General features: G+C 32.7%; 1 protein-coding gene across 1 annotated transcript; it reads right to left on the bottom strand.

Moving 5' to 3' along the window:
* Nucleotides 1-4,391: 4,391 nt before the first annotated feature.
* LOC127852163 (cysteinyl leukotriene receptor 2-like) lies at nucleotides 4,392-9,363 on the bottom strand. Its single transcript, XM_052386002.1, has 2 exons — nucleotides 9,206-9,363; nucleotides 4,392-6,150 (listed from the first exon to the last, which is right to left on the bottom strand). Exon 2 carries the CDS (start codon nucleotides 6,042-6,044, stop codon nucleotides 4,905-4,907), a length of 1,140 nt encoding a protein of 379 aa, XP_052241962.1. The 5' UTR covers nucleotides 6,045-6,150; nucleotides 9,206-9,363; the 3' UTR covers nucleotides 4,392-4,904.
* Between the last annotated feature and the right edge of the window lie 13,720 nt (nucleotides 9,364-23,083).

Here is a 23,083-nt window from a genome sequence, read left to right as displayed (position 1 = left end):
TAATATTCTTTGGCCCAATCGGTCAATCTGTCATTTAAAATTTGTGTGAACATTTTACCAAGAGAACTTAACAATGTGATACCTCTGTAGTTGTTAATATCATTTAAACTATCTTTTATGTAATGGTATAACGTGACCCTCAGACCATGATGCTGGAAAGCACCCTAATGAATTTTTTTTATTAAAAAGGGTATACGGATACGGAATAAGAACGTCTTTACCATGAATAAAAAATTCGTTTAGAAACATATCGGGTCCAGCACTCTTGCCAGAAAAAAGTGTGTTGAAGATTGAAATTAAAGCACAAAATAATCAAAATGAGAATACTATACATAAATGACATTAAAACGGCATTTATGTTGTCCTCCGCGCTAAAAAGTGACCATGGAAATGGTAGTGCTGAAATATTTGCAAAATTACATTAAGCAGATGTTGTGATAATAGTGTTTTTGCATTTTTTCTGCATGTACTGGCTGACGATGTATTGATGAAGTTTATAGTGTGGCTCATTGGGTCATTGTCAACCTGAAATGGCTTGAAGTCACCAGGGGGTAGCTAGAAGACGATTCATGTCACCCTGGGGTGACTTCAAGCCGATTCTAGTCACCCGGTCGGATTGAAGTCACCCCAGGGTGACATGATTAGGCTTGAAGTCACCCTTGGGTTAACAACACTCCATCAATAGATTAAATAACACTTAAATGCATAATATATAAAAATACGTTGTTATAAAATCGGTTAATTTTATAGTCAAAGTTGTTTGGTTAAATTCATAATTTAAATAAACACTTTATAGCTAGATTTAATTATCTAAGTCGATACACAAACCCGTACGTAACATAGTGAGTAGCGTTATTATCCCTGATGTATTGTACTGAAAACAAGTATGGGTTTAATCAACCCTTCTGGTATTGTGCACACTGCTAGTGACAATACCTTTATAATATTGTTCTGCAAAAAATTGCAATATATGTATAGAAAGAAAAAAAAACATGCTATTTAATTATTTAAAACTTCAAATGGATTCAGAAGCCCTTAAACGAATCATCTAAAAGCATTTCTCGTTTTCGAGAAACTATTTGAAAATAAAAACAAACTGAAATTGCAGACAATCAGTTTGTTAAGGCTGAACGTTCCATTAGACTGCACAGTGCAATTATGTGATTTTATTGGAACGGATTGAAGTAATGGAGATCATAAATTGAGATGCGTATTATATTAAAGCAAGTATTTGTCTGGTCCGATTACTCATCACACAGAAAGGCATTCGTAACATGAAAACTATACGTTTATGTTAAACATTGTATCGATAGAACACATACAGTACTATTATTTCTTGTCGGTTAATGTTACACAAGTGACAAGAATATATGGAGACTCCTGTAACATCTTTACAATCTACATGTATATATACGTAATTGATATGTCATGTGCTTTTATGAATGTTACTAGTTTAACTACCACCGTGGTGTAACAAAATTTAAGATACTGTTGACACTTGCCAAAAATCCAAACAAGCAAACATACAGATAAACAAGACCGAATTTTTCTTGTGTGTCTTATATTTCTGAAGTTGGACTACGTTACAGATATCTAATTTAGTTATGTTCATGAATCATACCGGTATTCTTTTCGAGTCAGTGAAAAATTGAAGCCTTTTATTCTGCCTGTAAGTGGTCTCCATTAAGAATTCATTGATTGTAGGTTTGGTTGCCTGCGTTCATCTTATAATGAACAGAAATAATTATCGCTGCTGCAGTTTCTAGATGACTTGTCTTGCACACTACAGTTTTCCTAGCTCATGATAACACGCAATTACTTTTAGTCTCTTGACATATTACAGCATCTCGTGGCGTTTATTGTGCTGCATCATTTACCAGGCAATTGTAAAGGGACTGAGGTAATTAAAAACTGAATTCCTACTATAATGTAAATTGTTTTGTCTTAGGCAATTTTCTATACTACGCTTCACTAAACTCAAACATGTCCATTAAGTTAGTCATGCAAAATATTATTCAAATGAGAGCAATTGATGTTAATTATGGTTATTTACCAGTCTTAACAATTAAATTGACATGGAATTAGATCGTGTGGTTTTAATGAATCTCTTTGTAAGACTGTGAAAGTTAATATGTCATTATGTTAAAACTATCAGTGGTAGCCTCTTAGTTTGGATTTTTGAAAATCGTTATTTTGACAATCCGGACAATCGTAACTATATTATTTTGACAGCCCGGACATTGATTCTTACCATGTTGCTATGCTAATCATTATTATCACATTTCATCCAAATGAATATGACACACTGGACATTTGTTATTGGTATTTTAATATGTTATTAAAATGGTGTGCTATTTTTTTGGTCATATTTTATCAGTTTAAAGAATTGAGCGAGAGCATGAACATGATAATGTTAAAATTAATTCGTATATATCGACTCACCCTGAGATCTGTAATGAGCGAAACCTTGCGGAAATCGGGACAACTCAAACGGCATTGCCACCGTATTGTAGACTTAGACGTGTGTTTCTTGGCGTACGAGTGTTCCTCGAAGCATAACACAGGCTGACAGCGTTCGTTCGTTAGATGTTCCATGTTGGAAGTTAATTTGAAGGAGTTCCGCATTAATATATATACATGTACCAGTTTGTGTTAGATATAACTTCGTAGTTGCCCTGCTCGAAAAGCCATATATGGCGCTTAAATATGCGTGTATGTGACTTTTTAAAGTAAAGAAGATCAAAGATAAGGCAGTGATAACTAATTTTTTGTTCAACACAGTGAGTAAGGTAAGGATCAGAGATAAATATGATGCTTAGGAATAGGTATTCTAGACCAATTATTGTTATATACAAAATTTTAACTATATATAACCTTTCCTTATAGCCAACAGAGTTACATTTACCAAAAGCAAATTCGAATGAATAAATCTTATATTATATTGGCTTAATATAGAGAAACAACCAACATATTGGCTTCACACAGTTTTCACATGAATCGGAATAACGTGTAAATCATACAGCTATCTTACGGGTTTGACTAATGTATGACTTATACATGTTCCAATAATATTGTTTTATGTTACGTACCATTCCCAATTCGCCTCTTAGCGCCTGGCAGTGTTTGCAGTGTATGGTGTTTTTTCATTTGTTATAAAATGAAGTATTAACGTCAATTTAAGTAGCTAAGATGTTTTTTTAGGTAACGATTATTATGATCTTCATGTTTTCCAATGAACAAATTCATTATGTCAGATGGTCACTTTAAATCAATACAATCGAAAACAACAACAAAGCCCTTATAATTAAGACATTTAACAGTCATAAACACACTTTGGAATATTTATGAATCTACTTGTCCACAAGAAATATATACTCTATATCGGTGTCGAGTACATCGAGTCCTAAAATGCACGTCGAGAAGCACGACGCGTTATTAAACTGAATAAGCCCTTTGCTAGATTCTTTTTTTGATCAAATATGATAAACGAAACTCTCAGAAACGGGCGCAGATTATATAGTAAATCTCAGAAACAGGGCGTACGAACAATTGCATATTTGCTTATTCTTCGCGTATAACGCGTAACACATGTTCAACAGGGAATAACGATATTTGCAAATGAGTAAAACGATACGAAAAATATAATATTATTAATGTTTTAAAACTAAATGTTAATCATTTAAGATGTTTATTAATGCATAATTTAATTTGAGAAAACCCATAGTTTCTTACTGCATAATTGGTAAACGCGAGTTTCATAAAAAAGAAGTTGATAATTATCATTTCCACTTTAGCAAATATTGATATAATTGAACTCTTGCGATTCATTGAAATAACATTATGATGATAAATTAATTAATAAACATCTGCAACTACTACGATCGATAAAGTATTTGTGAAAAGCAGTAAACTCTGAAAAGTTTGCAATGTACCAAACACAAAAAGCAGGGGCTATGTATTCCTTTTGGCAAACTATCAAATTAGGTCTCAAGAGTGTTTGTAGAAACAATTACGTTCAGATGTAGGGTAAAAGATTTCATAATTGGCTAGTCGTTGTAATGTGTCTGATATTTCAACCTAAACTTCATATAATTACATTAACGTTTAACACGGGGTCTATCATTTTGTCTAACACTCATCCTTTGATCGTCAGTGAAATGTGTTTCTACGTATGTCCTCCCGCTGTTCTCTTAACTGATTAATTGGTCCGATGTATGCCAGCATTGTATCGGTCTAGTTGGATTCTCACGATAAAAGATATACTCTCGAGGTTTTTTGACTGATTACTCACTGACAAATCTAGTATACACGTATTAAAAGGTCGTTTATTTCATATAATATATATGTAAGCTATATAATCAAGATTGGAATATATGCTATCTGTGTGACATTCATTTCTACAAGAACGTGTAAAGTTTAAATATTTATTAGCATGATAAATTATTAGGTATCATTAATCGTTAAACAATTACAAAACTGCAAATATCCCTTTGTTAAAATTTCATATTTACTTATTTTTTAATTGGAAACGTTAATAAGCATCAAACACTTGAACCCTATTGGAATGTTTCTATATATTAATCATAAGAAATCATATAGTATTATTTAAAAGGAATTCGTTCTCCTTATCCAGTTAAATGACTCGATATTTTGTTGCTTATGTTTCTGATGTTTGTTTAAACTATTGCATTGTCGTTTGAGTTAGAAAACACAGCGCAAAGCTCAACAAACACGTATTTGGTTCATTGTAACACAAAGCAAAACAACATCACGGCTCCAAGCTGCAAAAAAGCTAATGATACAAACAGTGTATGTGTTGATGATGCAATTCATAAAACAGTCACTATTGTTTGCTTTAACGCACTGTCGTTATGAACAAGAAGTGGAAACGTTCAACATGTTTGTTATATCCACGTATTTCTGTTCTTTACATTCGTACATTGGGTGCCATTTCCAGTGAGTTTATATTGATACGATGCCCTTTTAGAATCATGTGATCGGGTGAAAAGAGCCTTTAATTGTCTTCGAAAACAAGCTCCTGTAATACTGTAAAGGAAAAAGTTGATGCAATAGTTAACGTACACAATTGTCCTTGTTATTTTCATAACTCCTTGCCAATATTCAAAATTAACGTGATCCGTGTGGTCTAATGTTGAGTGCAATGAACGTGACTGCAAAGATTGCTTTACCCACATGGAGAAAAATGGTAAGTTCAACGCAATAAAGAAAGCGGAAATAGCTAACAAAATAAATGTGAAATCCAATCGTATAGAATTTTCCTCTGTAACAAGATTGTACTTGTTTTTCATCTTTCGGTTAAGAAGCTTTCGGATAATTAAAATGTTCAGTGTCGATATTATAATGAAAGGTACAAGTGTAATAATCAAAGCATACACGCTGTCCATAATGAAAACTTCATATTCAAATTTTTCTATACTAGTACATATGGTCCGGTTATTTAGTGCCCGCACCTCACTTGTTACAGGCTTGTATATAGCAATTACGCCCGAGAGACCAATCAGTAATGTAATTATTCTGTGTGTCTCCTTTAGGGATCCCAGGTTACGCCGCCGTAATGGCATACACACAGCAATAAAACGTTCAAATGTAAATGTTACAATTAGCCAAGCTGAAACGAGCCGCGACATGTAACTGCAATAAAGCCACACTTGGCACACCACTGGCCTGTCGAAGAACGACACGTAATAGCCACGAGCTATCGTAGGTAATCCACGTCGTAACCATTCACTCAGCACGTACACTATCAATGTCATCAAGTCGGATATTGACAATGCCGCTAAATATCTGCTAGCTGACATGCCTCTCATTTTCTTCGAGAAAAACACACACAGTGATAAAGAATTACCACAAAGTCCCACCAACAGAATAATAGGAGTAACGTATGAATAGAAGTCAATCCCAAATACCAACATGACACTTTTCCTTGCGAAACCTTCCAAATATAAATCATACACTTGATTATATGAACCATTTGAAGCACTGATATTGTCGTTAAAAAAATAATCCATTCTTAGTAAACTCATTTTGCATCTTTTAAATACGTCACTAGATCTTGCTAAGTGAGCTGCTACTGGATGTACAGATGATAACAACGACGGATTTTGATTTTCGCCTCCAGGACACCGATTCCTGAAATGATATGGCAACTGAACGTTTTATCAAACGCATATCAAATTGCACGCTTCTTAAAAATACAGATAAATCTCAAAATCATCTACACTTTACCCAATCTGTTACTTTGAAGTATTAGATATCGAAAGATTATATTTCTAGAAAATCACACTTGGTGATGTTAGATTAGCGTTATAATACGATCTGGATGTTGATGACATTTGCCAGTGGTGTATACAGTTCCAAATGTTTACTTTTACGAATATGCCTTCTTAGATTATTGGTGCGGCGTCTACATGTAAAAATATTGGCGAGACGCACGGAATCGTGTTTTATTACAAACACACGCTGCGTTTGTATACGCTTATTATTAATATACGAGTGTAGTTTATCGATGGGAAACACACGCTTCATAATTTTAAATGATTCTTATAAAAAGCCGAACTGATATTTTTTAACATACATACATTTTTAATCTACAAGTATTACACTTTTTTTCTTTAAATGTTCAATATACAAAATGTTGATCAAGTCCATTCAAAGGACGTGGTAACATCTTTTTTCATAAAGTGTACTAATTGTTGTGTTAATTGTTCCCCTACTGTCTGTCCCTGCTAACTAATTTCTGTTTCCAGTAAACTCTGGCGATGCATCCGTTTCATATGGATACATTTCGAGCTTAAATAAGATTCGGTTGATTTTCCCCATAAATACTATTGTTAATAATACAACAAATCTATGTTTCATACACATTCTCTTCATTTTTCACTGAAACGATATATGTTAAATATGATAATTTACTCTAAAGCTTTTTAAAAATGGCCTTTATGAAGAGGTAAATAATTTCAAATTGTATTCATCTGATCACATTTATATAGATATAAAGCATTTCTATGCAATAATGTTACCATATGATACGAGTAAAAATATTCATGCGAGTGAAGGACCAAATTGTGTCATGAAAACCTGTAAAAGAAGTTACGTTTCCGATTTTAACAACCTGTTTACAGTCAGTTAAATAAAAAGTGAAAACTAAGATTGTGAGCTCTTAAAAAAGATGAACTCTTTATGCATGCTTTCCAGAATGATACATGTTTATTTTTCTAAGTTAACTATCATGGTTTACACGGTTAATGGCATTTCAGTATAAAAGTGTAAGTATAAAACTACAGAACCGAAACAACCAATTTATTTCGTTTAGCAATATTTCTATTAGCTGTAAATATGCAGTACTCCATGTGTGAATCAGCGCCGTCTTAACGACAGTTATACGATCCATAAATACTTTTATATTCTAACACTGGTGCGATATAGGGCGGTGGATTAATTGATGTTGAGTCATTGATTACTTTGTAAAATTCCACATGTGCTAAATCACATAATGCTTAAGTGATATTTATTGATTTGTTTTTTCACTACTTTCCTTTAAAATAATGAAAATACTCGTTCAATATTATTTGTCTTTTAAAGGGGCCTTTTCACAGATTTTGGCATATTTTTTAGTTTGTCATTAAATGCTTTATATTGATAAATGTAAACATTGGATCTTAAAAGCTCCAGTAAAAACATCAAGAATAAAATTAAAACAAGGAAAAAAAAGTAGCCGGTACCAGGGCTCGAACCAGTGACCCCCGGAGTCCTGGAGTAAGTCTGAAGTAAAAACGCATTAGCCCTCTCGGTTATTCCGCCGAGTATACAAGTAATAAGTATTTTATACCTTATATAAGCAATCTTCGTAGTTTCGTAAATTTAAACGACAACAACAGAACTCTCCAAATTATTCAATCGTTTCGCGTTGCAACACTTTATAATTTTCAGGTTTTCAAATCGTCAAAAGATACATATAATGGCTATATTAGACCATGGTAAATGTTTAGTAATACTGTATCCTCACAAATATCATAACTAAAACGAAAATTTGCGAATCTGAAACAACTTTTTTCAATTTTGTCAATTTACCAAACCGTGAAAAGATCCCTTTAAGTCTAATATATTAGTGTCGCTATTATTTACATGTATTTGAAATGTCAATTTAAGTTGAAAGATTGTATAATTTTAAATGACATGGTTGCTTATTCTTTAAACGTCTCATTAGCATAATCAAAGAATTATTATGTTTATGTTAGATTTTCACTGACCTGCGTTTCTTTTCTGATTACATGTTTTATCAAGTATAAACCGGCTGTTTTGCGTCTTTCATACGTTTTTAAGAAAAGGTCATACTCGAAGGCAACACATAGAGCCATCAAATAAGCCAGTCGAATCTTAGAAAAAGCGTGAAACCACTCTAGAAGCCAAATATATTGCCCATTCTTTTAAAACAGGAGTCAAATTGTTATCTGAACAATGTCATGGCGATGTTCGCTTCTGGGTCTAGTGAGGGTGAACAAACAACATTAAGGTTTAGTCTTCGCCAATGCTGTACTATGAACTCAGTTTGAACCCAGGTAATTGTCGTCAATTTGAGCAATATCTCGACTCCGTTAACACACTGCCTTTACTTTATAGTTCTTCTTGAGGTTAGCCTTGCAAAATGTAATATTATACTTATTATATGTTAATCGTTATGATATTGCGAACATATGAGTCAACTTCCTTGCCCAAAAATAACTTTATGAAATATATTCGTAAACCTGCTATCATTCTGTGCAACTCTGTGAACTGTTATACAACGTGTATTATCCTATGTGATACAAATACATATTTTGAGTGTTTATTAACACTAAATGTTTTGCGCAACATCTAGCAAATGACAGGCAAATATATTAAATATATTAAAAACAGGTCTCAGCTCATCAACAAAGACAGTTACATGCAACATAATGCGCATGTAGTATGCTATTAAAAAAAATTATTATGGATGATACATTCGAAGTGCAATTTCTTTTTAAAAGATATTTACATTTAATATTCATCAACCTCTTATGCTAATTTAACGAAATATAATACTATCAAAACATAGTATACACACATACATGTATATTAGGAGAAATCAGTGCGGCGGACATTCTCCAAGTAAAACGTATGCTTAGCCTTAAATTATATAATATATAAAACAAGCAGTTTAACATACCTCAATACTTCTCCGAGTTATACAAATGTAAATTTCTAATGTAACTATTAACGACTAGTTAAGAGCTTCCACATGCCCACCAACTTCCACTAGGTTTTTACATCCCCAACTATTGAACAGACGCTCGTATGCCAATAGCAAGCTGCTATGGAAGGAGATATTGGAAATTCCTCCGTCTTTCCTAGTTTGCAAGATATAATATAATACAGATTTGATAATCGAGTATAACAAGTCAAATGTTTGTCAATGATCTTTTAAGGGTACATGAAACTAATTAAATTGTGGTTTCCTTGCGTAAAGCCTTATAAAAAACATCATTATTGACTGGAACATCTGTTTAAATACCTCGTTATTTTTCTCCACATGTTAGAAGAGATGTTTCTTAGAAAATCACGATTAAGTTTTGAGATTAAATACTTGCGCGGAATCGCTTAACACTCAAAACAAACATAACTTGATCAAATGGTTGAGAAAACAACAATGGATTTATTAATGGATTTATTGAAGTGTGGGGATCTTTCTTAACTACACCAACTGTTTTTAGATTATCGCGCTTATCAGCTGAGCCTTGTTCAACTTAGCGTGTCGATATTTATATATAACTTCAAATGTTCATGGCAATTCTGAAAATCGGCGGGCTTGAAGCGGCTTGTTCTATCTTCATATCAATTATCTTTAACACGCTGGGTATGCGGATACTTTGATAACAGATTGCACTTCGATACCAGATAACAACAAAAGCCACGCGCGAGAGGAAGGTTCATCAGTTTTTTTTTAAAGTTATATCATAAAGATTAGTTTTTTAGACAAGGCGCATGGTCGAGTTTATAAATGGTGTATCCTTTTCTAATGCAAAGAAAAACATCACGGAAGAATGGTAGATTTTCCCCCCAAAAAACGAAAATTCGGTCGGAAAACAGCATAAACAGGATGAACAGTAAACATTTCAACAAAATAAAGCTACTTAGAAATATTGCAAGAAATTGTTTGATATACCAGCATGTAGAGTAATCACTGTGTGTTTAAGCTATATGACAAAGATACCAACGTTTTGTAGTTACGGGCACTGATACTAGTCAGACATTATGCGAACACTAAATAGAGAATATATGTGCTTTTTAACTGTTGTAGCACCTAAAACCTCTTTACTTATTGAGATAGCTTCCTTCAAGCTAGCACGAAAGTAAATGCACAAGGCATGCAGTTTTGAGAAGATTTTCCAATTACTTCAGAAACCAATCAATCACGATCAAGAAATTGGCCTGGCAGTCACATTGGGGGATTGCCTTATACGTAAGCAACATGCACAACGTGTATAGCATGACCATGGTCTTTAAGCTATCGAAATGGTTGTTGCATGCGACACGTCTTTAAATAATGGACAATTATGACACTGTATTTCGAAAACAAATGACGTATTAAGGGTTCAGCCAGACACGAACAAAAACTATCACTACAATCTTATTGTCCTCGATCTTTCAGCGAGCCAAATGACTTTGTACTCGATCCACTGTCTCAATTAAATTATCATAAGTCCCAATTGATCGCAAAATCCCTTGATGCAGGACACCGTTATTGACCAGGCGCGAACATCTATTTTAACGTTATCATTCATACGAAAGAATACGTTTGTTTCATGTTCCGTTTGAGAAAGACAAGGCGTTGGTAGTTAGTGCATACTCTATTATACTATTTAAAGACTTTCCACTTACACTTTTTTCTGAGTTTAACCCAGGAATTAACTATTGAAAGTATTATATTAAGCCTTTTAAATCAATTAATTCACAAATATATCATTTCAAGACAAAGATATTGCAAATGATATTGTTAACGACATCCTGGTGGGTGCTTACTAATAAGGTCGTTACTTAAAAAAAGTTCTCTGAGATTATTGACAATACTACAATCTAGTGCTATTGTCCATGCTAATCAAGTTACAATATACATACAATATATTGGTAAAGGATAATTTAATATGTTCATTTACAAATAGTACCAAAACTGCATGCGTTGTTATTTAAAAACATACCATGTTCTATTTATTCACCTGCTATTTTGACGAAGTGAATTGGTCTACAAACTGTGTACTGGTTATCAAAAATAGATACCGTGTACTCGCCATTCACAGCTTTCAAATGATTTCCAATCGTAACAATATTTGCTTCATCTGTGTTTTTTTTTCTGAAATGCTTTTATAATTTTCCTGAAATATCTAGGGTTGCTTATTTTCTCAATTTGTTTATTTGTGTGCACTTTTCTGTTTAAATTTGTTTAATTTGTGTTCGTTTATTACTTACGTCTACTATTGGGCGTATGTTGGCGATAAATTAATGTGAATATTATAAGTGAATAATGAAAGAAAATATTGGGTTTTCTCAAGTGCATTATTATATACAAATGGTGATGCATTGTTTATTAAGGTAATACACGATTATTTAAAAACATATAATCGGTTAATCGTTATACAATACGATAAATGTCTTTGCAAAAATAAACAAGCAACACTAATAATGACTTCGCGCGAAAGTTTTCATCGTTGAATTCTCTCTATTGTGCTGACCTATCTGCAAACTTTCGTCTGATCAATGCCACTATCATCGAGCGCAATATAATTCCTTTGATATAGGTTAATTAAATCGATTACAACGTATATTTTTCCCAGTTAACGACGTCACTGGACTTTGGAATATGGTGATTAATCGAATACCTATTGAAATATATACTGTTCTCACGTAAATAGCAATTATCTGTAAACTCCTAATCCAAAGTAGTAGGTTATTTTTGTATGCGTTATTTTGAGTCCCACTGGAGGCGTGTATCTAAAATAGAGTTTGTTATTTTATATAGTTTCATATATATATATATATATAGTTTATTTTATCTCTTTTATCAATTATAATGTTGCTAGATAAAAAAGAGAGATATTCATGTTGTTTTAAAACATAACTTTATGTTTTTGGTAATACGGTCGATATGCATCATTAAGCGTTGTAAAATCAAGTTGCAATTTCTTATATACGTTTCACGTGTCGATTTTTATTATGTTGATTTTGATTTTAATAATGTGCTTTCGCATAAAATTGTAATGAAATGTGAACAAAAACATTTTGTTCAAGCGGCATTCTGGTTCAAGTAAACAACAGCTCTTAAAACATGCCCGATTGCTAAAACAAAGAACTTCAATCGGATATGTTAGTACAGATTGTTTCTCAATTATTTTTAATTTGATATAGTAAGTTATTATAGATGACTAACTATAGGAACTACATTTTACAATAATCTACAAGGATTGTTATTATATTAATATATATAAATATACGAACACTATTTCAGTAGAAATGTTCTATTTTAAGAAAAGTAATATGATTATTTCATTTATTTATAAATGCAGATTTTGGGAGAGGTTCTATTAATTTAGATTACAAACTCCATTTGGCACTTATTACCATAAGTTTGTGCTTTTTAATTGTTGATTTCATTTGTGAGCGGGAACGCGATTTTGACTATTCCGGCGCTGACGTCGTGTCCGAGAAAAACGACTTTAAGGTAGCGCCAATGTAATGGGCACCTTTCCAAATATAATCTAATGTATTATTTTCTTTATCAGGATCATTTCACTGAACTACATGCATATTTTTAGGTAGGCTTACTCATTTTTTCAAAACCACATCCACGCTCGGCTTTTGTCCTGTTTATTTGCACTCCTGGGGTATATGAAAGTTCCATAATTCATCCAGATTTCCAAATATGGGCATGCAGTTGGTGTGTACAGATGCAGTAACAGTGTTTAAAGTTTAAACAAGATGAAATAAGTATTTTTTCACAGACATTTATTTTTTTATAGCTTGTTAACTATGAAAGAGCGCCATGAAATGTAAGTGGTTTCAGCCAAGTATAAATTGGGTTGGTTAAAAACCAAATGTCATAAAATTCAAAATAGTATCATTTAAGTAATATTTTAAACTTAGTTTTTATAGATACTCTATCTACAGCAAAAATACCAAGAAATAGACAGAGTTACCGTTTACTTTTTGAAATAAAAATAAAAATGCAACATGCATGATTCGTATTTTCAGCAGTAAATCACCCAATTTAGCCATAATGTTGTTTTAATTTAAAAAATTGAAGAATGTGCAAAAAAATTGCAACATATTTAACAATAAACATAGCGTATATGCTATATTAAATCAAATTATGTTAGAAAAGAAATAAAACGCGTCGCAAAAAAGTATGTCGGCAGGATTCGAACTTGCGCGGGAAGATCCCAAAAGTTTCTAGTCGATCAGTCATTTATTTAAGTTTTATTATTGCAGATCTTTAACTATGAATTTTTCGATTTGTGGTGCAATCTCAGCTTACCAAGTTTACATCTTACTGCCAGTTTGGACATTGTGTGAATGACAATATGGACACTATGTTTTGTTCATAGTGTGTTGTGATTGACTTTTTGTGAACATATATTGTTTTATTCCAGACTTAACAGGTCCTTTTTCATCAAGGAATAACACAAAAACATTTTTATTGATATGCACGAATTTGTAGGAAAATCAACTATGCGTATCTTGTGTTGTTTTTAATCACTCTGTAATCCATAAGAAAACATATAGTAAGCATGTTACGGTATGTTAATCATAATGGAATATGATGTGCATTGTATACAGTTTTGTTTATTCTGCACACTAAGTCAGATACGTTATTATTATTTTTGATTATTAACTCTCTCATAGTGATATTCACTATAAAATATTTACATCATAATAAATACACTGTATTGCATGCCTGGTCTGTGTACTAATATATCAAAAATACTGTTGTAATTCATTTTGAAATCAAGATATATGATGTAATTGTATGTGTTCATGTCAATATGAGTATATTATTTTTTACAATATTTGTTGTGTACAAAATAAATATATGGCAGAATAGATGCATAAAACATATTGTATCATGAGCAGTTATTCTTTTTTGTGTCAAGTTGGAAGCTATACAATATGTTCATTTTCTGAATTCACGCGTATATCCAGAAAATGTGCATACATTGTTAATATTATGAATATGTTTACCATGTTCCATATCTATCCAGAACTTATTTTGTTGATTTTGCTGTTATTTTTTACGTCTTAAATTTTTTAAAATGGTAATAAATATGAAAACAATCTTCCCATGGCAACCATTAGTATTTAATAATTGATAATACTGCAATTAATTCTGTACTTTGTAATCAATTATGTTCAGCTACATACGCAATCAACGAAGATAGTATCAACACAAACTGATCTGCATAACATGTAATGATACTCACTGAATGGAAACGTCATTTCATACAAAACAGCGCTATTCGGCTTGTGTGACATGATACACAAAATGGCATAACTTCGGCATTTTTAGGAATTCGATGCTCAAATTTCGGATTTTGATTATTAAGTGGTACCACTTTCATAATATATCCTTAACTGAAAAAGTCATGTTTTGACCAGATGAGTTAACATCCATTTTACAGCCATATTTATTAAAATCCGTTTGTTAGTTCAACAAACTACATCAAAAATGACCCACATATCACGCACATTACACACTGGGTGATTCAGTAGTGGGTGAAATAGTAATAACGCTATTTTCAGTCAATATTTACTCAATATTCACATAGATCATCACACCATGACACAATTAATGAAGTTACATCTACGTACATTGTGTCTGGCATGTTTATGAACGGTCGATATGTGAGCGTTTAGACACACACACGGTTATTGACATCTGCTAAAACTCTTCACAAATTGTTGTTGTTAATCACCAGTTTTGTGTCCCTGTCTGACCTATTCACTTAGTGTCAAGGACGTCTAGTCAATACATTTCAAATAACTGCAATCCTCCAATTCATATAATTAATCGTCCTAAGTTCACCAAACGATCAACGTAGTGTTAATTTAATTAAAACTGTTTATGTCTTACATCATTTTAACCTGGTTTTAGGAATCGTGAATTTCAATTATAATGTTTATGTTTAATTAATTGTGGTATGTGTGTGTGTCTCCGAGATCTAGGTCGAGAGTATATATATATTCTATGTCAGAGGAATCGTTCTCTGTGTAGCCCACCACATGCTGCATGTATTTACCGGCATGAATGCAGATATAACGTTACATTTTGTATCTGTTCGATAGCATTCCTTATTTAGTTGCACTAACAATATGCGACGTATTCTTTGTAAATAATTTTAAGCCATCTATTGTATATTAATTGTACAATTTAAACAGTGTGAGTAAGTATTAAACGTGCAACAATAAGTGAAAAGAAGTTAATTGAATTATTAAATGTGAGGTGGTTGTCTTATTCAAGAACAAATATTGTATTTGTATAATTGAAACTTAATTGAATGCAAACTTTTAATTATACAATGTAATAATAATAAGTTATAAGAAGGTAACATACAATCCACTGTTTAACATCTTAATACTATACAGCTTGTATCAATCAGTTAAATACACATCAATAGACAAATAAAATGCAAACAGTTCATTAAATCGATTTAAATACCATTAACGTCTCCGAAAATTAGCAACCAATCATTTTTGCATCTGCCTGTTTTCTTTCGAATTGCAAGTAAAGCAAGTTCATACCAACGATGCCATTAAATATCTACGTACCTGCAAATCCTCTGCACATACATAAAAGAGACGCATTTGATTCAATTACAGCACATGTAATCATAATAAATCAACATATTATTCAGTTTAATTTTATACCTAATGATAAAATATGACATTTCTGCAATGAAATAACAGCTGTGAAAATAAACAAATTATTATTTTCACCGGTGATAATAACACATTTTCGGAACAACTATTTCTATTTTTAGATAATCATATTAAGATTTACCTCCAGATTTATAGATATGTTTTATGATCACAACTGAATTAAATAAGACATTCCATCGAATCCAAAAAAATTCCTTTTTATTTTATGCTTTTTTCACCGTTTATTTACATTGTAAAAGAGTTTAACCTGAGAGTTTCGCTGGTATAGAGACGTCATTTTGTGTATTGAAATGTATAGAGGCACGCCACGAGAGAAATGGTAACGTTTCAGCGAAAGGGAAACAGCTGTTAATTATTTTCTTGAAAAAGGGGCATAAAAGAAACAGACAATTTGTTCATGTCGGTGTAAGATCGTTTGTTATTTCACTCGTAATCATGGACAAATAATATTTTCACGAGTGGCTGCGCCACTCGTGAAAATATATTTTCTATGATCACTCGTGAAATAACAAACGATCTTACATTGACATGAACAAATATCCTCTATTTAATTCTATGTTTTTATTCCACATCATTCTGGGACTGTATGCAAGACTGATGACGTTATCATGATGTAATATATGTTATTGTTAGGCGACATAATAAATAAGAAAACGGACTGTTTTAGTGTTATTGTGCTGCTGGACGAATGTGGAACGCTGTCTACATTCGGGCACGCAAATTAGCCCCTATCATATATGCATCAAAGGTCAGGAATCACATTGGTACTTTTACATTTGCTAAAATAGCTGTACTTTAGCTTAAATATCTTATAGAAAGTCATATTGAATAATAATTATAATAAATAAAATGGATAATTAACAGCTTAATTTATTAAACATATTACATTTAAGCCTATATATCGCACATCCGTTGCATTTCAATGGCTTTGGCTTAGTTCAGCCTCTTTCAGGGCCTACTTAAACGAAATAAAATTCGAATAATATTCAAATGAACACATTTCATAATACACATTTTATTAAAAACAGTCCACTTTTAAAGACACATTCCTTGCACAGACTTAAACTTGCTTTTTTGGTAATTAGTAAAGACAGTTGGTAGACATTAGCAGTGCAGTTGAAAGTCTATACAAATGTTTAAAAAAAAAAAACAATTATTTATCGTTCCTTTAAAAAGGCATTTAACTGTATGTATAACATTCTTTCATATTTAACAGGGCATTATTAAATGATAAAGAACGAAACAATAAAAAAATTAGGACAACAATATTTTCATAATACCTGTTATCTTGAAAACCAAAAAGTACGCATGTCGCAATAGTTTTTAGGAACATTAACGTCAGGAAGACCAATCAATTTGTATAATGATGAGTATAATGATGAGTATCACAGATATTCAGAAAGCTGTAAAATACTTCATAAGCGTCCTAAAATTAATGCAAATTACATGTTTACCTAGAACCACGCGGCTGAGTGATTATACATCCGAATATAATTATTATCACTGACGCCTTCCCAACAGACACGATGTTATAAATTTCAGGATCGGGCATGCGCTTAGAAAATGAACTTGACTAGGTTTAATATAAGTCTCAGGCTCTCATTTATTGGATTCAATCATGATTATATAGGGTCTATTGTAAGTCAATTAATTATGTGGTCAGGATGCATTTTACTTGGCGACAGCCATTGCGACGATTACCTACGAGCTGATGGGCTGTTGATCATCGGCGCTGACGATTACAAGGCATATCGAGCTAGACAAATAACATATGGTCGTTTAAAAGACCTGTTTTCAAATGCACGAAATAAAGACATCTTGTGACTTTTAAAAAACGAAAAAGTGTATATGAACTTAATTATCGTAACTTACATCGATAAATAAAATGGATACTTTCTATTTTGTTAATCAGTAATCATAAGTCTAACACATTTTGATTAATCTTTATTCATTATCGTCCTATATTGTAAGCAGTTTTTTTAACGAGGAGGTTATATCACTTGTTTTTTTATATAATCTACATTCTGCATTCTGATTTGAATCCTCTTATATATCTTGTAAGAACATTTTGCATTTTACCTTAATGTGAACAAATCATTGTAAGATTTTAATGACACAACTAAAAAAAATACCAAAATTATAAAGCTCCTAGTTTAGATATCACTTAAAGGGAACGTCAACCACAAACGACGAAAGAAGAAAAGTTCTAAAATACCGTATTTTTACATTATATTGATTAAAATATCACGACTGGTATATCACATTACTTGAAAAAAGTTGTAAACTTTTCATATTTTCATATATTCGGTAATACAATTTTACTGGGTACAGGTACCAGGTAACTACCAGTTAACTATAAATAAGGCAAGTAGATTCATCATCATCGTCACGTGGTAAACCCTGGAATGCAAATTGTGCATGAATATTGAATTGTATATATTTTATATATAAAATCTACTTGCGTTATTTATAGTGTAAATATCGTTATGTCACATATTTCGCGATGTACTTTCGATTTCACATCGCGAAATTTTATTACCGAATATACTGAAAATATATACTTTTTTCAAGTAATGTAATATACCAGTCGTGATATTTTACTCAATATAAACTTATAATAAAAAAACACACGGTATTTTAGAACTTTTTTTTTTTCGTCGTTTGTGGTCCCTTTAATAGTTGAATTATACGTAAAGGTGTTTAATGAATCAAAACGTATTGCAATAGTCATAATATTTTAACAGGCCCGTGCTAGGAATGGGAACATAAATTGAACGTTCATATTATATTTCGTTTTGCAATAGTATCAATTTACACATTTTGTGTTCGCGGCTTCCATAGAAACCATGTCAGCAATAAATGAATCGACGTTTTACAAATACAAAGAATTGTGGAGACGGATTTTCTGAGGTAACTTTGTCAATGCCCGAATCTAGGTAGTGTGTTGCTTATATGAGTTTTCTTTTTTGGATTAAGCTCGAGTATCTTCCTGTCTATAGTGTTTAACATCTTCCTTTTCATGTTATCAATGGCAATGATACAGCGTACACTGTTGTGATAAAAACACCCGGTACCTGAAAGATAGATACAAGTGGGATATTATACAATAATCGTACTTGGGCATCACGTATTGAAGGGGGGGGGGGGGGGGTAAGCTATTTTTTTTCGAGCGCACGTGCTTTTAATTTGAACATCATCCATGCAAACCTGCTAATAAATTACTTATCTAAGATGAGTGTGCATTCATTAGTTTATAAAACCTGGGGCTCGGGGCTTTTCGTGGTGTTATGATGTATAATGTCGTGATAACAAGATTTACACACAGAGGGATTCAACAATGCAAATATATAGCACGTGCCTAGGTTATCAGTCTTCAATATCCACACTAGATAGGTATTTAATATTACCTGGTGTTTCTCGAATCGGCGTGTAGTTAGACGTCGGTAGTAAGTGGAACTTTGTTTTGTGGCCTAATGTGGCTATGCAGACGTGCTCCTTTGTAAGACGAAAGGTTCCAAACTGTCTCGTCAGCATGTCAAAGCATTGGGACAAAAAGAGTGGTCAACTGCAATACCACTTGCCTTAAATTACATAATTGTTATTTATTAAACTACTGCTTTTTAGTTTAGAATATTATTGAAATTATCCTTTAATGATAAAATGGTTTATCAGCGATTCATGCTATGCTTGACAAGGTATCAAATGCTTTCGGTTGAGAAATTATTGTTGATCTGATCATGTCATATATTATAATTTCAATCACCGACCCTGAATAGGTTAAGTGCATTACTACCACTACATAATACATAATAAATTATGTAATTTGTCATAAACAAACCATTCAGAAAGTCGTTTACAAACGTTTTTAGACTGTCCCCAAGCGTTCCCGAAAGCACTGCTCTATGATATGTCGATATGTCGAGGTGTACGTACCCTTTCGTCATCTCGTTTAGTAATGAAACATGAAGTCATTCATCATATTGAAACCTGTCCAAAGATAATATAGTGTCAATGCACTTTAATCTTATTTTATTTGAATGCACAACAGTAACCTGAAAATGTATCACAGAACTCATAAAACTCATACACACCGGCTTGAACATTGCCTTACATATATTTCGAAATAAATATTAATCGCCGGACAATAATATTCGATGAATGTCGTGGTTCCTCTCAATCAATAAATTAAATGTGCTTGGAACGTTTGAGTCCGAAGTATTATATCAGTTATTAAAAGAAATCCACTGTTTTAAGAGCCAACAAAAATGACAGATTTTATAAATGTACAAAATGTCATGTCAACAAAAGGAAATGAATTTATATTTATATTCTAGGCTTTGGAATATATTAGGTAAAATTCAAAAGAATCCGAAACCAGGGGTGATATGTCAAACTCAATTCACATATAATACAACAATGTATAAATTGCGACGTATAAATCTCGAAAATATCGCTTTCCGTTTTGACCCAGTTTTCCTTTTCCAATCAGTTTACTTGAAAATGATGTTAAATTGGTTTATAACAGTGTTTGTAAATCTCTGGTAAGTTATCGTTTTACAGCTCCATTTGCCATTGCGCCTACCAATAGTCGCCAGTTCCTTTTTTCTTGCGCATAACGTTTGTTTCTAAATATACAATCACATAGGTCAATTATGTATACTAATATGTATCAATAGTGTAATCATGTTTTATTCTTTCAATGAATCAATGTATTAAGCATGAATTCTGCAATTTGATTTATAAGAACGGGCAAAAAACAAACACACTTTTAAGAAAGATACCTACTTTGCGACATGATATGATGTTAAAGTTTGAAATTACATATATGTAAGATCTGTAGGAATAAATGAATGTCCTTAATTGAGCGTCCATTTTCTGTTTGTGTTGAAACACAGAAACGTGAAATTGAAAGATTATGTATGTCCTACTCTAAACATAAACCGGTTTATAATGCAACAATTAAACACAGTGGTTATTCACAACAGACATTAAGAACATGTTTAAAAACTCTTAAACATGGTTTGTATTTTAATTAGTTAATGAAATAAATGTAATACTCCAATTTGCAGATCTAACACATAGCAGTGTGCTTAATTGCATGGCATTTGCTCCATGTTCAAGCGATAGCCATGCACAATGACCGCAATTCGAAAATAAGGTTTTCCCAAATCTATAAATAAGTCGCGATGATAAATGCGCCCGGCTCAGTGTTGTTTTACTTTACACCTTAGGGGGCAGTCTACAGTTTTTCTTGAAAATCCCCAGGCCGACAACCACTGGTCTGCAAAACACCCTCAAAGCAAGGCCTTCAGTCACAACCTGAAAATAGATTCAGACAATTTTCAGTGCAGCTCATCAACAGCTTGCAAATAAAGCACAAAACAATACAGAAAATGCACTTTAAACTGATATCTGGGGTAAAATAGACCTTTTCGGAGGTCTCGGAACTTGACCGCAAAAACCCCATTTTCAGATAAACCCGGCAATCACTTTTATCTTTCCGGGTAACAATACGCAAACAGTGGACAACTTGCTTTGCACCATCACAGCAAATGCTTTCAAACTGAGCCAAACAAAATGGGTCATTACCGTTTACTTTTTTGCACTGTTAACTTATTTAAACCCACCGTCGAAATCTGTCAAATGCCGGCTGCTTCAAGCAAGAAGTACATGTGTTTACTTCTCACTCAGCATGTTGTTGTTGTTGACTAAATGCCAGGTCACTTAGTTTCGAATTACTGAAAACAAGTGAAATTGCTAGAATATTGACCATTTATACTTACATTTAAGCTCCTGGAGTCAAAAAACAATTTTGTTTAGGCCATATACCTTAAGTCCAGGAAATTGACCGGGGCCAATGCGCAAATATGGCTACAAAACTGTAGACTGCCTCCTTAAGATAGCAGTCCAAAGTTTTAAACCCATCTAAATTTGAATTATTTGGACTCTTCAGTCAATTCTGGATTAAACTGGGTGGTTTTCTTTGTAAAATAACTGCAATGTACAATTTGAGACTATTTTTAGTGAGCATATCAACGGCGGCATTTTCACGCAACTTTTTGGTCATTCTTTCCGTATTCTAACCAAGTCTAAAAATCACTCAATTTGCACATATATGAAATGTAGATATAACCATATTGCCAAAACTGACTCATAATGAGTGTCAGCTTACACCCGGAGTCAAAAATTGCTCACCACACTGGTCAAAGTTAAAAAATAAAATGAATTTTGATGATTTTTCCCTTAAAATCAGTGTTTTTTACTCGCTTTTCATCAAAGTTTATGCACATTTAGTGGTTTAAATGGTATGAAAGGCACTAAATGTTGTACATATAGTTGAATTAAGTCAGCTTAGTCTTTCTTGCATAAACAACTAAGCATGTCGCACAAAGAAACAAAGACTGCAGCTCTAAAGCAGATGCGCGTACCGTGCAAAATAGGGTTTTCTTAAAAAATCAGGCTTACCTCCCCATACTGAAATGTTAATATCTTTGCTCAAATTGGTCCGAATTGAATATGAAAGCTGTTTTCAGATGTTGATGACTCTATTTTATCAAAATATGTAACCTTTGACTATGGGGTGTTGGGTGTGAAATTTTGGATTTTTACCTTAAGGGGGCAGTCTACAGTTTTTCTTGAAAATCCCCAGGCCGACAACCACTGGTCTGCAAAACACCCTTAAAACAAGGCCTTCAGTCACAACCTGAAAATAGATTCAGACAATTTTCAGTTCAGCTCATCAACAGCTTGCAAATAAAGCACAAAACAATACAGAAAATGCACTTTAAACTGATATCTGGGGTAAAATAGACCTTTTCGGAGGTCTCAGAACTTGGAATTAAAAACCCCATTTTCAGATTAACCCGGCAATCACTTTTATCTTTTCGGGTAACAATACGCACACAGTGGACAACTTGCTTTGCACCATCACAGCAAATGCTTTCAAACTGAGCCAAACAAAATGGTTCATTACCGTTTACTTTTTTTGCACTGTTAACTTATTTAAACCCACCGTTGAAATCTGTCAAATGCCGGCCAATGCGCAAATATGGCTACAAAACTGTAGACTGCCTCCTTAAGGTGAACGCTTATTTCCTATTGCTTCCGGGAAACCATGTTC

This window comes from Dreissena polymorpha, chromosome 12 (assembly GCF_020536995.1).
Source record: "Dreissena polymorpha isolate Duluth1 chromosome 12, UMN_Dpol_1.0, whole genome shotgun sequence".
Classification (NCBI taxonomy): domain Eukaryota; kingdom Metazoa; phylum Mollusca; class Bivalvia; order Myida; family Dreissenidae; genus Dreissena; species Dreissena polymorpha.
Note: the sequence above shows the minus strand (reverse complement) of the source record. Positions and strands in the feature narration are given on the sequence as shown.

Bases quoted from the DNA above. Each gene is read 5' to 3' on its own strand.
- LOC127852163 (XM_052386002.1), bottom strand. From the start codon at position 6,044: ATGAGTTTACTAAGAATGGATTATTTTTTTAACGACAATATCAGTGCT.